This window comes from Equus caballus, chromosome 19, assembly GCF_041296265.1.
Source record: "Equus caballus isolate H_3958 breed thoroughbred chromosome 19, TB-T2T, whole genome shotgun sequence".
Taxonomy (NCBI): Eukaryota; Metazoa; Chordata; class Mammalia; order Perissodactyla; family Equidae; genus Equus; species Equus caballus.
This window is the reverse complement of record NC_091702.1, coordinates 17,697,416-17,711,464: the sequence shown is the minus strand read 5'-3', so window position 1 is coordinate 17,711,464 and position 14,049 is coordinate 17,697,416. Positions and strand designations below refer to the sequence as shown.

Here is a 14,049-nt window from a genome sequence, read left to right as displayed (position 1 = left end):
AAATGAACAATTTCCTTACAACAGAAAAATACCCATTTAAAATCTGTGTTCAGTACAGAAGAAGAAAAGCAATATAGGTTCAATAAAAATTTTTTGTGGACCGACAATTTTATATTTTATTACTCAGCACTGTGGTTCTTTTAATCTGAATGAATGCGTTTTGGTTTCAAACTGATAACTGAAGATTTTGGCAAAACTGGAGCCATTTAATCAGCTGTATTAGTTTCATATGACTGTTGTAACACATCACCACAAACTAAGAAGCTTAAAACAACAAAAATTCATTCTCTCACAGTTCTGAAGGCTGGAAGTCCAAAGTCAAGGGGTCTTCAGGGTTACACTCTCTCTGAGACTCTGTGTAGACTCCTTCCTTACCTCTCCCTAGTTTCTGGTGGTGTGGTCCATAATCCCTGGTGTTCCTTTGCTAGTGGACACATCACTGCAATCTTTGCCTCTGTTGTCATGTGGCCAGCTCTCTTCACATGGCATTCTTCTTTCTTATAAAAACACCAGTCGTATTGGATTAAGGGCCCACTCTATTCTTGTGTGACCTCAACATAAATAATTATAGTTGCAATTACCCTATTTCTAAATAATGTCATATTATAAGATGCTGGGGGTGTTAGGGCTTCAACATACGAATTTTGAGGGGACGTAATTCAACCCATAACACCAACTATACTAAATTCTGTTATTGTGAAAAAGACAAAAAAGCTTCTTTGGTAGCAAAATTTAGTAAATGCCAAAGAGAGAAAAATTAATCGTAAGAATGCTTGTATATAAGCAACAGTAGGAAGGAGCATGTGAGCGACTGTTTACGTTATAGTTGCTATTTAAGAAGCACTCCTCTTTTCCCTCTTTGATGTATGACTAGTTTATAATCAAGGCCAATAAGATAGAGTCTAAAAGTACTAGGATGCTTTCTACTGTTTATTGTCAGTAACATACCGGATATCTCATTTTGGACATTATCCTGCAGTTGGATATCAGCTAAAATAATCATGTTACTTTGTGTAAATGTAATATGGGATCCTATAAACATCTTAGTGGTCAAACATCCTCAGGTTGAAGAATCTAACACACACTTGCTATATATCAGACTCTTCTCTGTATAAGAAATGTTCTGAGAATATGTTTCTATGATTATGTGTATGGGCAAAATGACCGTTTAATACATGAAAATAAGGTAAATAAATAACTTTTATCATATAGCACTTTAACTTTGCAAAGCATTTAGCATTTACATGTTAATACTGAATGTTGTGGGTCCTTAGTCTGACGTTTGTATATTGCATTTCACAGATAAGAAAACTGAGTCACTCAAAAAGTAAATTGATTGACATTCAACTAAGTGCTGGGAGCCTGGATTAGCTCTTATGTATTGGCTCACAGCCTTACAGTCTTATTAGTTGGCTACTTATTAGAAACTTTATCTCCTGTTCAAAAGCACAGATTGACTGGGACCCTGCTGTGGACAAGGGACTGAGATGGATACAAAGAGATATTGATGAGATGGTTATCACTTAGATGAAGTGGTGCAAGATTTGCACAAGAAACTTACTAACAATATACAGCAGTGTACAGTAAATACTAAAAGGATGGTACAACCAGAAAGCACTAGGACGTTCATGAAAAAAGAGAGGGAAGAAGGGAGAGGGAGCACCAGAAACCAGAATTGTTAACAAAAGCATCATGGAAGAGGAGGGACTTAAACGGGGCTTTAAAAGAATCAAGAGCATGAGCCCCATATGCAGTGGGGAACTACTAAAAATTCCTAAGTAGGAGTGTGGCATGAGGAAGGCAACGTTTCAGAGACATCTATTTGGTAGCGGCAACACCTTTGTTCATGCTTGATAACTTGTCTGAATTCTTGACGTACACTCCCCTCCATCCCTGTTTTTCTGGATAACTTCTGTTGGTCCTTAAAAGCAAATTTGGATTTTAGAAAGCTTCTCTGATCTCTCCACGCAAATTCACACAGCAGCTTCCCTTCTCCCTGCTGGGAAGTTTTTCTTTTGTGTTTATTTCTGAATAGCAGTTATATTCACATTATTTTTTTGTCTTCTCCACTGGACTGTAAACTTCCTGAGCTCAGGAGCTATGCATACACTTGTCCCTTGGTATCTGCTGGGAATTGATTCCAGGGCCCCCCTCGGATACCCAAATCCATGGATGCTCAAGTCCCTTTTATAAAATAGCATAGTATCTGCATATAACCTATGCACATCCTTCCGTATACTTTAAATCATCTCTAGATTACTTCTAATACCTAATACAATGTACATGCTATGTAAATAGTTGTATTGTTTGGGGGATAATAACAAGAAAAATAAGTCTGTACATGTTCAGCACAGACATAGCCATCATAGGCCTTTCAATTTGCGGTTGGTTGAATCCAGGTATGTAGAACCCGCAGATACAGAAGACTGACTGTAATTCCTTTCCGTGACCCCAGCAAAAGCATGCATCTGAAAACTAGTAGCTGTTCAATGAAGATTTGTTGCTTTAATCTGAATAATAGTGATGTTCAGGATGTGTTAAAGAGAGAAAGACTGAAGCTCAAAAGATCAGTGAAGAAATCATTGCAATGATTTGGGCACTAGGTAATGAGTATTTAAAGGGAGCAACCTCATCGGGAATAGTAAGGAAGTGGTGAAAGAGAAAGACATTTATTGAAGTGTGTGGCTAACTAGATATGGGTTAAGAAGGAATAGATTGTTTTGAGGTTCTAAGCTTGATTTACTAGGAAAATGAGAGGACTGTGCTTTCTTGTTCTTTTATAGCAGTCCTTAACTAGGCACCATGGACTTCTGGAGAGTTTTGGGGAGATTTCAGAGAGTCCTTGAAGCCCTTGAAGTTATGAGCAAGTTTATGCAAGTAGGGTCATATATGTGTTTTTCTTGGGAGAGGCTTCATAGTTGTCATTGAATTTCAGTGGTCCATGTCCTTAAGCTTGTTAAATACTACAGTCCTTGTCAACAGTACAGTAAAAAGTAAACAATAACCAAAGTCTTTCTGCCAGATATCGTTCTTTAAAGATATTGACTTATGTGGCATCACACAGTATCTTTTATCAACTGTTGAAACCAGATAATGGAAAATAGAACATAATGTTGAAGACCAAGGGCTTTGCCACTATCTCACTGTATAACTTTCATTACCTTACCTAAGAATCTTTTATTGTTAAACAGAATAATGATAATCCATGCCCCTTAGGATTGTTGTGAGGATTATATGAGATAATGTGTATAAGATTTTTAGTCTTCAATATTATCTCTTATTATGATTTTTATTATTATTCTTATTCAATTTTAGCATTTATTGAGCATCCATTATAGTGCCAACATGGTCCTAGAAACTTCCCCTGTTTACTGATCTCATTTAATCCCCACAATAAATTTGACAGAGATCTATTTTCATATTCAAGTTACAGATGAAGTGCAGACAGATAAATACCCTTCCTGTGGTCATACAACTAAGATGTGTCAGAGCCAAAATTGCAGGAGTCAGAAAACAGGTGTAATGTGGGGCAAGCATGAGGGAGAGCACAGAACAGAGCAAATGGTCAGTGATAGAATGAGCAGGAAGATAAGAGGTGTGGAACAGCAGTGCCAAGGAGACTCTTGAAAAGAGATAACACCTTCCATAGGACGTGAAGTATCATATCCTTGCTTGGCTAGAAATCAACTCCAGGCTTGGCCAGCTTTGGATCTCTAAGTGGGTGGGTGTGAACTGTATATGGGCAAGAGAAAGTGAACTCAGGCAAAATGCAGCTAGATATGAGAACAGATATGTCATGACCAGCTGCAGAAGGGATTACAAGGTGTTCCTTTACCTTAACCTTTTGGACACTGATACAAATTGGAATCCCAAGTTTTCATTAAACATTATCGAGACACGTTTCATAAGTGACAGAAAGCATTTTTAATTCAGCCCTTGAGGCTAATAGAGTATTTCACACACACACACACACACACACACACACACACATGTTCTATGAGGTAATTGGTTAGAAAGTGACCAGAAACTACCATGGATTCACATAATAGTCTAGGTGCACCACTGTCAAGGATTGTGTTATATTTTTATTCTTGTGGGCAGTCCTAAGATTTGGTTTGGTTGGTTCTAAGCTTGAACATTCCATGGACACTTAAGCCCACTGATCAAAAGTGGGATTACAAATAATAAGGATAGGGACTCTAAAGGGAGACCCATCTAAGACTTTTTGTCATTAACCAAGAATCCTGGGTGTAAAGGAGAAGGAAGGAACACTACCAATCCACAGGAGGACCTGCAGACCAGGAGTAGATCCATCTCAAAACAAAAATTCTGAACTTTTCTTTCATTTTCTGCAGCATTTCCCCGTGTAAGACCCCTTTAAGCACAATGGTTGCATATGGCAGTAAATTGCTGTTGTTTAAGCAAATAGATAATGTTTACATGTGCTAAAACATTCATTTCGTGATTATTTAGTTGTTAATTGTCTATGTAGTCTTTTCGCTGCTCTTTCTTTCACCTTTAGCTGTATTCTTTTGACAATTTTAGAGGAGGGTCAAGGAAAAGGGGAAATGAACCACATCTAGAATAAATATTAAAACATAAACTTTGGAAGAGGTGCATAGTTAACACTATACGTATGTAATGACCAAGCTTATGATTTTGAATTATGTTTTGATTAGAAGGCAATGTGAGTTTAGCAGATTAGCTTTAACTTGGAATGGACCTGAGTTTGAATCCCAGCTGTGTCCTTTCTTGACCTTAAGCCTGGAAATCAACCTCCTCAAGCTTCCACTTTCTTATATGTTAGCAGAAATAATAGTGCTAACTTCCTAGGGTAACACATGGAAGTGCTGCTTCACATGTGGCTATTCATGGCTCCAATAATTATGGATAATTAGAAACTGGCTGTAGATTACACTTTCATTAAAAGGTTGAATGGGTTTCTATTGCCGTAGTTTTCACCGGACTATATTATGCGCAGGACTGTTATTTAAATGACTCTCCGGTGATAATTAGGCATTATTAGAAGTTGTAAAAAGTCTTGCAGTATTCTTGTCATTATCCGAAAATCATTGGACTATTATACTAAAAATAGCCAATTTATAGGTGGACTAGAACATTCATCCTCCACCTTTTAGAAGCCCTCACTCCATTCAGTTTAAAAAAAAGTGTGGTAATGAAACAGAAAAAAAAAGGAAGAAAACCTCTAAATCATCTTTCTTAGCAGGAAGTTCAAAGGAAGAAGTTTAAAACAGTTGGCATAAAATAAGCTCTTTTCATTTTCAGTAGATTTTAATGTGCATGTTGTGCCCATTCCCAAATAGCTAGGGTTCTGAATGAGTTAGCATCTTACAAAAGTGCATAATATTTTACCAAGAAATAATTTAGGCCCAGTAAATTTCTGTCATGGCATGTTCATTGTTTTGAAGAATTATAATTAAGAAGCTTGTACAGTATTTGGCAATTAAAACAATGATCTAATTAGACTCATTGCCCAAGGTAATTTCTAGCTCCAGATGTGGCCCTACCTGTTAGCTAAGTGGGATCCTGTGCTTGAGCAGTTGTGTCTGTCTCCAAACCAGAGAGCACGCAGGCAATGCCCATCAGGACAGACAGAGCTCCTTGAGCAGGAGTCGCCCAGGAATTAGGCTGATGTAGAAAATATACATGGCTCCTTGTCTAAGGATTTACACTCTTTTTTCCCTTCATAAACAAAGTTTCCAACCTGGTTTTAAAATGCAAATTGTGCTTTAAGCATCTGTGAAGCCAGTAAATAGTAGCTGCTGCTTCTTCTTATTGAAATGGAAAAGTGAGGTTCAGTGATTGCTGTTGACTTGGAATCACAGAAGATCGGTGTCACCGGATAAGCTCTCTCTTCCCCTCCGGCAAATTGAGGCCTGGAGGGGTGAGGCGAATCTGGAGTCCTAACTTAGGGCCCTGCATTGGAAGTACTGGCCTCTTTTTTTTTTTTCTCCTGTAATTTTTACCTTTTTTTCATTTGAAAGAAATCTAGCTCCCTTCCAATCTTTTACTTCTTTACAGAGTCTATTGGGAAGATATTAGGTGTGTTCAAAAACTGAAGGAAGTCACATCAACCGTGAAAAGAGGTGGGAAGGATAAGAGGTTATTAATGCCTCTCTGTACCTCAGTAGTTGGCTCCTGTCCTCTCTCATAGCATCTTAGACGTCTGCCAGGAAATGTCTTTGATGGCGTGAAAAAACTGAGTGTGCAGAGTTGATGGAGGGAAACTTTCACGTCTAGGGAAGGAATGAAGCAATTGAAAACTTAGAACTCTTATCCTGTTTTGTTGGGTAATTGTTACCCAAAAATAGAGTATTCTTTTCCCGTACCAAGCAACCATTTATCTGGGAAGCAAGTTATTAGCAACCCACAACTGCTCACGGGAGTTGGGGGAAAATGGTGTGAAATGTAATTGGGATAATGAAAACAAAAGATTTCCCGATATAATGTCTTCCAAGTCAGCCACTTTATAAAAAGCATTTTGGTAGCAAATGTGTACAGTGTTTCAAGATTTTTCTTCATCTGTTTTTAAAACAGATTTAAGGTAGAAGAAAAATCAAACTTCAAGGAAGCTTTGTATTCTTTGAACATCACTGAGATATTTAATGGTGGCTGTGACCTTTCTGGAATAACAGGTAGTATGATACATAATTCTTATATTATCATGTTGATACGTTTTCTTAGTAACATATATCTTGTTGATATGTTTTCCTAGTAACTATGTTAATGGACTGATATTAAAACTGAAAGACATTTGGTCCCAGAAAATATGTACGCAGGGCATAGATGTCATAGCCATGTTGAGCTATCTGTAAACAAGCAATCTACTTTGCATTTAAGTAGTTTTCCTTAATGAAAGTCAGAAAACCTTTTAGACTGTTAGATAAGCCTTGTAAGCATGCTTGTAATGAAACTATGTAGATAAAGTATTATATGGGCTTTTATTTCAGTTCTGTTTGGATTTCTTTATCTGAATAGTGGGAATTACAACTTTGAGTCTCTCACCTAAGCAGAGCTAATAAAACTCTTATAAACCAATCTGCAAATGTTAATTCGGTAATATTAGAGCCCCTGAAACAGAAATCCACAAGCTGCTGGATGATGAACACTATCTAAAAATTGTAATGCTACGGCTTGTAGATTTAGCTTGGGACCGATAACAAATCTGAGAAGACGGAGTTTTGTGTTAACGTGCACCTGGGAAGTTTTCCCTGGCTAAGACGCTCGTTTGCACATTCAAGCCCAAGACAGTCTTTTAATTTCTCTCATCCTAGAAGTACCCATTAGTTCAAAAATAACTAATTAAAGAGAAAAAGTGGATGAAGAAACCTAATTTACCCTCTTTTAAATTCAGTCTTCTGTTTTATAAAAAGGAGCAAAAGGATACAAGCTTGTCTGTCTGATGGATTTTTGTATCATAACATGGAAATATCGTGTATTCCTATATAAATACCTGGGCTTTGGAGAAGTACTCATTAATTTATTCACTCATCAATTATGTGGGTGAATGGGTAGAATGGATGAGCTTTCCTGGTGGAGGAGGTGGGTGGGGTACACAGGTGACAGAGATGTTCATTACCACCTTCACACATGATTTAGCTACTTGTTCTCACTCTGACAGATAGATCTGACTTTAACAATTTCATTGGCATCAGGAATGAGACAGTCAGCATTAAATACTGCAACAGGATGCTATCTGAGTGTGCCCTGGAACACAGCCACCTTGCCAGCCTGAAATAAACCAAGCCGTTTTTCAAGCACCTCTTTCTCTTAAAGTTCTTTCTGGCTTTCAGAAGCTTAACTCACTATACTTTAGACTGTAAATTCCCAGCAATTTGTGACATTTATAAAATCTCCTTTAATAGGTAGATTTATCAAGAAAATACTTCCAAAATGCTTCATAAAAGAATTTGTGCAAGAGAATAACCCTGAGCAGGGAAGAATAAATGTCCAACATTTTCTGTTCTTTCTCTCCTGAGTTCCTATTTGTGTTGTTTTCACTGCTTTGGTTCTCACTGCCTGAAACAGAACAAGCGCAGCCAATGCTGGCACTGCATCTGGTCATTAGGAGAACAGTGAATTCCCCGCTGTCCCTGTGCATCATTTGTGCAATAACATTCACTAAAGGCTGCTGTGAACCAGTCCAATGCCAATGCTATGGGATATTTACACAAAAGAGACACCACCTCATACTCATTAGTTCACAAGTTTTGAATGAAATGTTTTTAAAGAATTACTTTGAAAAACTTGGGATGAATATTTGGCTTCTAACTGTTAGAACTTCTTGTGTTACCTTTAGTAAAATATTCAACCTTTCTGATCCTCAACTTTCTAATCTGTTAAATGAGGTCATATATCCTAGTGGCAGAAGTAAATAAAAGAATGTATGTAGACCACCTTGTTCAACATCTGGCACATAGTAGATACTCAGTAAATGTTAAATACAAAAAAAAAAAAAATCCAAGTGGGGCGAATGGCACTTGTACATCTTCTAGCAAAGCTGTAGAAGGTTTCTTGTCCTCTGAATTTGACAAAGACATACTTAGAATTTTCATAGAGAACTAAGGGGAAGAATTATTACCAAGGTGTAGAAACCAGTGAGTCTATGGAGTCCAGATTCCTTGCTCTAGTCTAGTACCTCTCAGGTCCCGCTCTCTTCCCAACACTGAGTCCTCTCTGTGGTAAGATGGAGCACAGCAGACCAAGTGCTCTGTATGACAGTCAGGGAGTCATTTGGTCTGGTGCTATTGCTAAACTGCGTGAAATTCTCCACTCCTCCCCAACCTGCTGTTTTGTCTTTGCTCTTGGCATGGGCCCCTAGGTCATCTACTCTGGGCTCTATATGGGAATCCTGTCTTATTCCAGGCAATCCTGGAGAAAAAGGGTTCTTTTTTACTTGACTTTGAAAGACCATTCTGCATTTCAGTTAATCCGCAGATGCCCACTTTTCTCCATCTTACGTCTTTCTATCACTAGACATATTCATATCCATTGACTTATTAGTTTAAGTATTTGTTGTAAGCCAACTACATGCCAGGCAGTTTTCTAGGGATATAGCCATGAATAAAGGGGACAAAGTTCCTCTTCTAGTGAAGTTTCTATCTGTTAGGGAAGATGGATAATTAATTAATTAATTAAATGATAAAGCGATAGATACTGTGAATTTAAACAAACTATGGTCATTCGATAAATGGTAATTAGGTCAGACAAGAGCAGAATTAGACAGGGCGGTGAGGGAAGACTGCTATTAGGAAGCGAAATTTTTGCTGAGACCTAAATAACAAGGGAGCCAATCAGAGGAAGTTCTGGGGAAGGAGTTCCAGGCAGAGGAAGTGCTGGGGCTGAGGCCTTGATGCTTCTCTTTGTAGCTGGAGCTATGGGTGAGGAGAGGAGGACGGGAGACGAGGCTAAGTATTCGGGGCCCAGAAAGAATCATCACAAGCAATTTGGAGTTTATTTTGATTGGGATGGAAGCCTTTTTTAATGCAAATATCGTTTTGATGACTTCTCTCTATCTTTCCTGAGGGCATTTGCTTTACTGTAAGCTGTCAGAGCTGGTTCCCTTTTACTAAAGTATTTCTTCAAGAATCCTTTCAAATCCAGTGGTTTTGGTGGAGTCCGCCTACATCACAGCAGCTTTCTCTCTCAAGAGAAACAAAGCTCCTTTTCCTTCTTTCTCTTGGACTTTCAAGGCCCGTCTTTCTCTTCTCCACCCTCTTGCCACCATTGAACACATGACCACATTTCTGTTGACTCTCTGAGGAACATTGTCAGATCCATCTGGTCTTGACACAGCAGGGATGGCTGATGGTTTCTGAACTCGTGGTTTTACTTCCCCTTCTCAAGGAGACTGTCCTCACAGGTCACTGTGTCAGAAACACTTCACACAGATGGCAGTTCCACCAGGGGAGAAGGGGGGCCTTCCCTCTCAGCTTGGATCCACACCAGAGCAAAACGTTGTGGGACACTATCCTACACTGAGAAATTTGACAGGTTTTAAAGCATAGCTCTGAAGTGATTTTGTAACAGATGCCACAAAAGCTCTTCAGACTTTTATAGCCTCACCATTCTTGAAGGAAAGTAAATTTTGTTTTAAACTCGGATCAAAACTGAGTACAGAATTGAAAAGGCAAGCCAGCTTTGAGGTTGAATACATAGGGTGGGATTAATTCAGATCTGTAAAGCCTCTTTCATGCTGTCTGTAGACCATGGCTAAGGGGGGCAAAACCCTCTGTCCATTCAAATATTTCACTGAGTGGGAGACCTGGTCTGAGGCTTCCCCTCTTCTGTCTTTATCTTTTATATCTGGGCTGACCTTGGTCTCTCTGTATCGGTCTCTATATCATCTCTGCAAGAGCTGAACCTAAACCACCTTTATCTCTAGCAAATTAACTAACTTGGAAAGAGTTTGTATTTTTCTTTTTCTTTGTTCATTTGAGAATGTAATTAACTTTGGACCTAATAAGTAATGGCTCTGAATTTTAACCCTTAAAGACACTTTCATATTTTCCGACAGATTCGTCTGAGGTATACGTTTCCCAAGTCATCCAACAAGTTTCCTTTGAGATAAATGAAGACGGTGGTGAGGCTGCAACATCAACTGGTAGGACAATTGATTTCCCAACAAGCTAGGAGGAAAGACTTGGGGAGAAATGAGCATATGAGCACTAGGGTACCAGTGCTTTTGTATTACTCTGGTCTCTTTTTCCTTCCTGCTGTCCAGTACCCTATAGGAAGAAAGAAGAAATTGGTTGTATAAGTTGATTATGCATCTCTGCAGCCACAGTTTAATGCAAAAGGGAAGTGAAGGGATTTGATTAGGAGTTGAAGCCCATCTACTGATAAGTGTTTATTTGCAAATTGGATTACCCGCCAATTAACAGATTGGACCTGTGGAGAAAAGTTTAGGCTCAAACATGAAATCATCATTGCTCAGGAGTGCTCACTCTTAAGTAATTGTGTTAATTTCCTTCTTCCATTACACCAGGTTACTCTCTACTGTTCTAATTTGATTCTTGTAGTATCTCTGTGACAATGGCTCTCAAACTTTGCTGCAATTTTAGAATCACCTGGAAAGCTTTTAAAAATCCTGCACCCAGTCCACAGCCCCAAATAATTAAATCGACATGCCCGGAGATGAGATCCAGGCTCCTGCATTTTCTTGTTTCCCTGAATGATTCCATAGTGCATCCAGGGTTGAGAATCAGTGCTCCATGTTGGCTTGCAGCCTGTCCTCGCCACTGCAAGTGCAGTGCAAGGAACAGCAGCATCAGCCTTACTCAGGAGCTTGTTAGAAATGCAGAACCTCAGGTCCAACTCCAGACCTATGGAATCGGATTCTGCATTTTCCAAGGTCTCTAGGTGATTTGTGTGCACATGATGGTTTGAGAACCACTCCTTTAGGATATATTTCCTTGAATGAATGGTGTTATAGTATCTATGCTGTATATAAGTGATACTTGAGAAATAATTGGGGAAAACCCTTAAATTCAATTAGAAATGGAAAAGCAACTTTAATGAAATCCTTGTAAGTCTATTTTAATTTTTTAATGAAAAAATTAAATTTTAATTGAATTTTAAACAATATGTAAAAGAAATGTATCATTTAAACTGTCTTATTAAGTTTCTATAAGTTTATATCAATGTTATTAATTTCTTGATTAATTTGAAATGTTACATAGTGCCAATGGATTTTGACATCTGAGTGAGACACACTGGGCTCTCACTACCATTTGTCATCTCCTGAAGGACCTTGCAATACTGTGTTCAAGGAACTTAGATTGGTGGGATGTGATATTTCAGTCCTTAGAGAATCAAGATGTTGCATTGGGATTAGGTTACTGACCCATGTAGACAAATTTTCCAGGTGCTTTTACTTAGAACTGGAAGAGTCCTTATAGATCATTATCTTATCCTCTCATTTTGGTGAAAAAACAGATCCTGCAATGTGAAGTACTTGTCTGAGGTCAGACTATTAATTGACAGCAGAGTTTGAATTAAAATCGAGTTTCCTAACTTGAAGTCCACAGCTCTTTCTCCTATTGCCCACTGCCTCTCATTTTAAGTCTAGAGTTCTCCAAGAGGATGTAACAATCGTTAAGGGAAGGCAGGATAAGTTAGCAGTGACCCTGATGGATTACACCTCTGAATAGTCAGCATGAGTATTTTGACTTTCAGGCATGTGCTCAGTGGTTGCTAAAGAACAAAAATAGTCAAGTATTCACCAAAATAAGAGTGGGAGTGATAGTGATTGCTTTTCTGACTTCTTAATTCAGACATAAGTCTGTATTCATCGGTAATTTGGAAAGTGCATCTTGATATTCCAGACAGGAGGGCGCCATGTATTTTATGCTACTAAGGTTCTGTTTGATTGTGGATGGGATCAGAATATGTCACCTCGAAATATGCCACTTTGGTAGAAGGGGTAATTTGAGCTAAAGGCAGTTGAGAAACAGCAGATATAAAAAGAGCTCTCTACTCTCCCCCTATCTGCCTAAAAGCAGAGCATAAATTTCCTTGTGTGAAGTGTCTCCTCTCCTCTCTCCCGGACCTGGAACAGGAGAAGGAAGTTCACACTGAAATGAGTGTGCGTAACACACCTTATTGAATAATCCTTATTTATCATAATTTTCCCCCTATATTTATCTTCCCACACTGCTTCTAGCCCAAACTCCTTTTTGTTTGTCTGCTCACTGCTCCACATTTTACCACCCTTTTTGAATATGGTATATGAGCTCTCAAGCCTACCAATTTTACGTATTCATTTTTTTCTGTGAAGCTCCTATGTGGATACAAAATAAACCATTTATTCTGTTAATCTGTCTTTTGTCAGTTTAATTTGAACACCCTAGGCATCAACAAAGAGTGCAGAGGAAAAGATTTTTCCTTGTCTACAATTATTTTTTAATTCCGATTACGTTACATTTTTAGAAATCATTTTTTCATGGGTTTGAAAAAATTGTACAAAATCATGGCATTATTGGTAAAGAAAATGTGAATTGATTGTAGAAATATTCAGTCTATAATGAAAAAATCTAACCATTTAAATTTACCCACTATAAATATTGACAGATGCCACAATGGAGCAGCATGATGTAAATTATCATAGCAAATAATTGTTAAGGCAGTAAGTCTCTCCATCTAATCTCATAATAAAAATCCCACACACATTCACAGTGTAAATCCTAAAAGCTCTGAGCTCACAGAATAATTTTGCAAAGGTAAGTTAAAAAAATAAATTTGAACTCAGACATGATTATGAGCCTGAAGAATAGAAATAAAATGCAAACATATCTGGATAAGAATTAGGAGTTGAAACATTATAAATCATATAATGTAAATAAAAAGTGAGCAGAAAATTACTGTTTAAAAGATGAAATTTTTCAACTGCTTTCACTAAATTGAATCTAGTATCTGGCTTTCTTCTTCACTGAGCATAAATGTGAAGTTAGAATTATTCCATGAATGATCCAATATTTATTCTTCTGTTCTCTGGTTTTGAAATTTATTCCAAACTTCTCTGTATTTAGAAAATGGTTATTTTTCCCCATGTTAACCCCTCAAACAAAATGACCTTTCCTGTCTATGAAAAGTATTAGGGATATACTTTCTTTACTGATGTGTTAAAGTGAACATCTAAATAGCTGTTGTCTCTATTTCACAGGCATAAACATCCCTGCGATCATGAGTCTGGCTCAAAATCAATTTATAGCAAATCATCCATTTCTGTTTATCATGAAGAATAACCCAACAGGTACTTTTTTGAGAATTCTCTGGGGGAACTGCTTAAGTTAAACAGACCTAGTCCTTGCTTCTAATTGCAATCTACATATATGAATCATTTGTTCTTTCAATGGATACGTGTTGAGTGTCTGTTTTGTACCAAGCATTGTATTTTAAGAACTGATGGGGCCTAAAATAGGGCAGTATAGTAATAGCTGCCAACACTGCTATTATATATGTTATCTGTTTCCAATACCTATCTCTAAAGCCAAAACCATCCCAGTAGGTTAGATATTGACTAATAAA

At 37.8% G+C, this 14,049-nt stretch overlaps 1 protein-coding gene across 2 annotated transcripts in view; it reads left to right on the top strand.

Moving 5' to 3' along the window:
- Positions 1–14,049, top strand: part of SERPINI2 (serpin family I member 2) — a 31,954-nt gene that overhangs the window by 13,359 nt on the left and 4,546 nt on the right. For both annotated transcript variants that reach the window (XM_023623173.2, XM_070242543.1), the window contains 3 exons: positions 6,559–6,656; positions 10,538–10,624; positions 13,685–13,774. In XM_023623173.2, the coding sequence (XP_023478941.2) occupies positions 6,559–6,656; positions 10,538–10,624; positions 13,685–13,774 (275 nt within the window). The remainder of the gene's footprint in view (positions 1–6,558; positions 6,657–10,537; positions 10,625–13,684; positions 13,775–14,049) is intronic.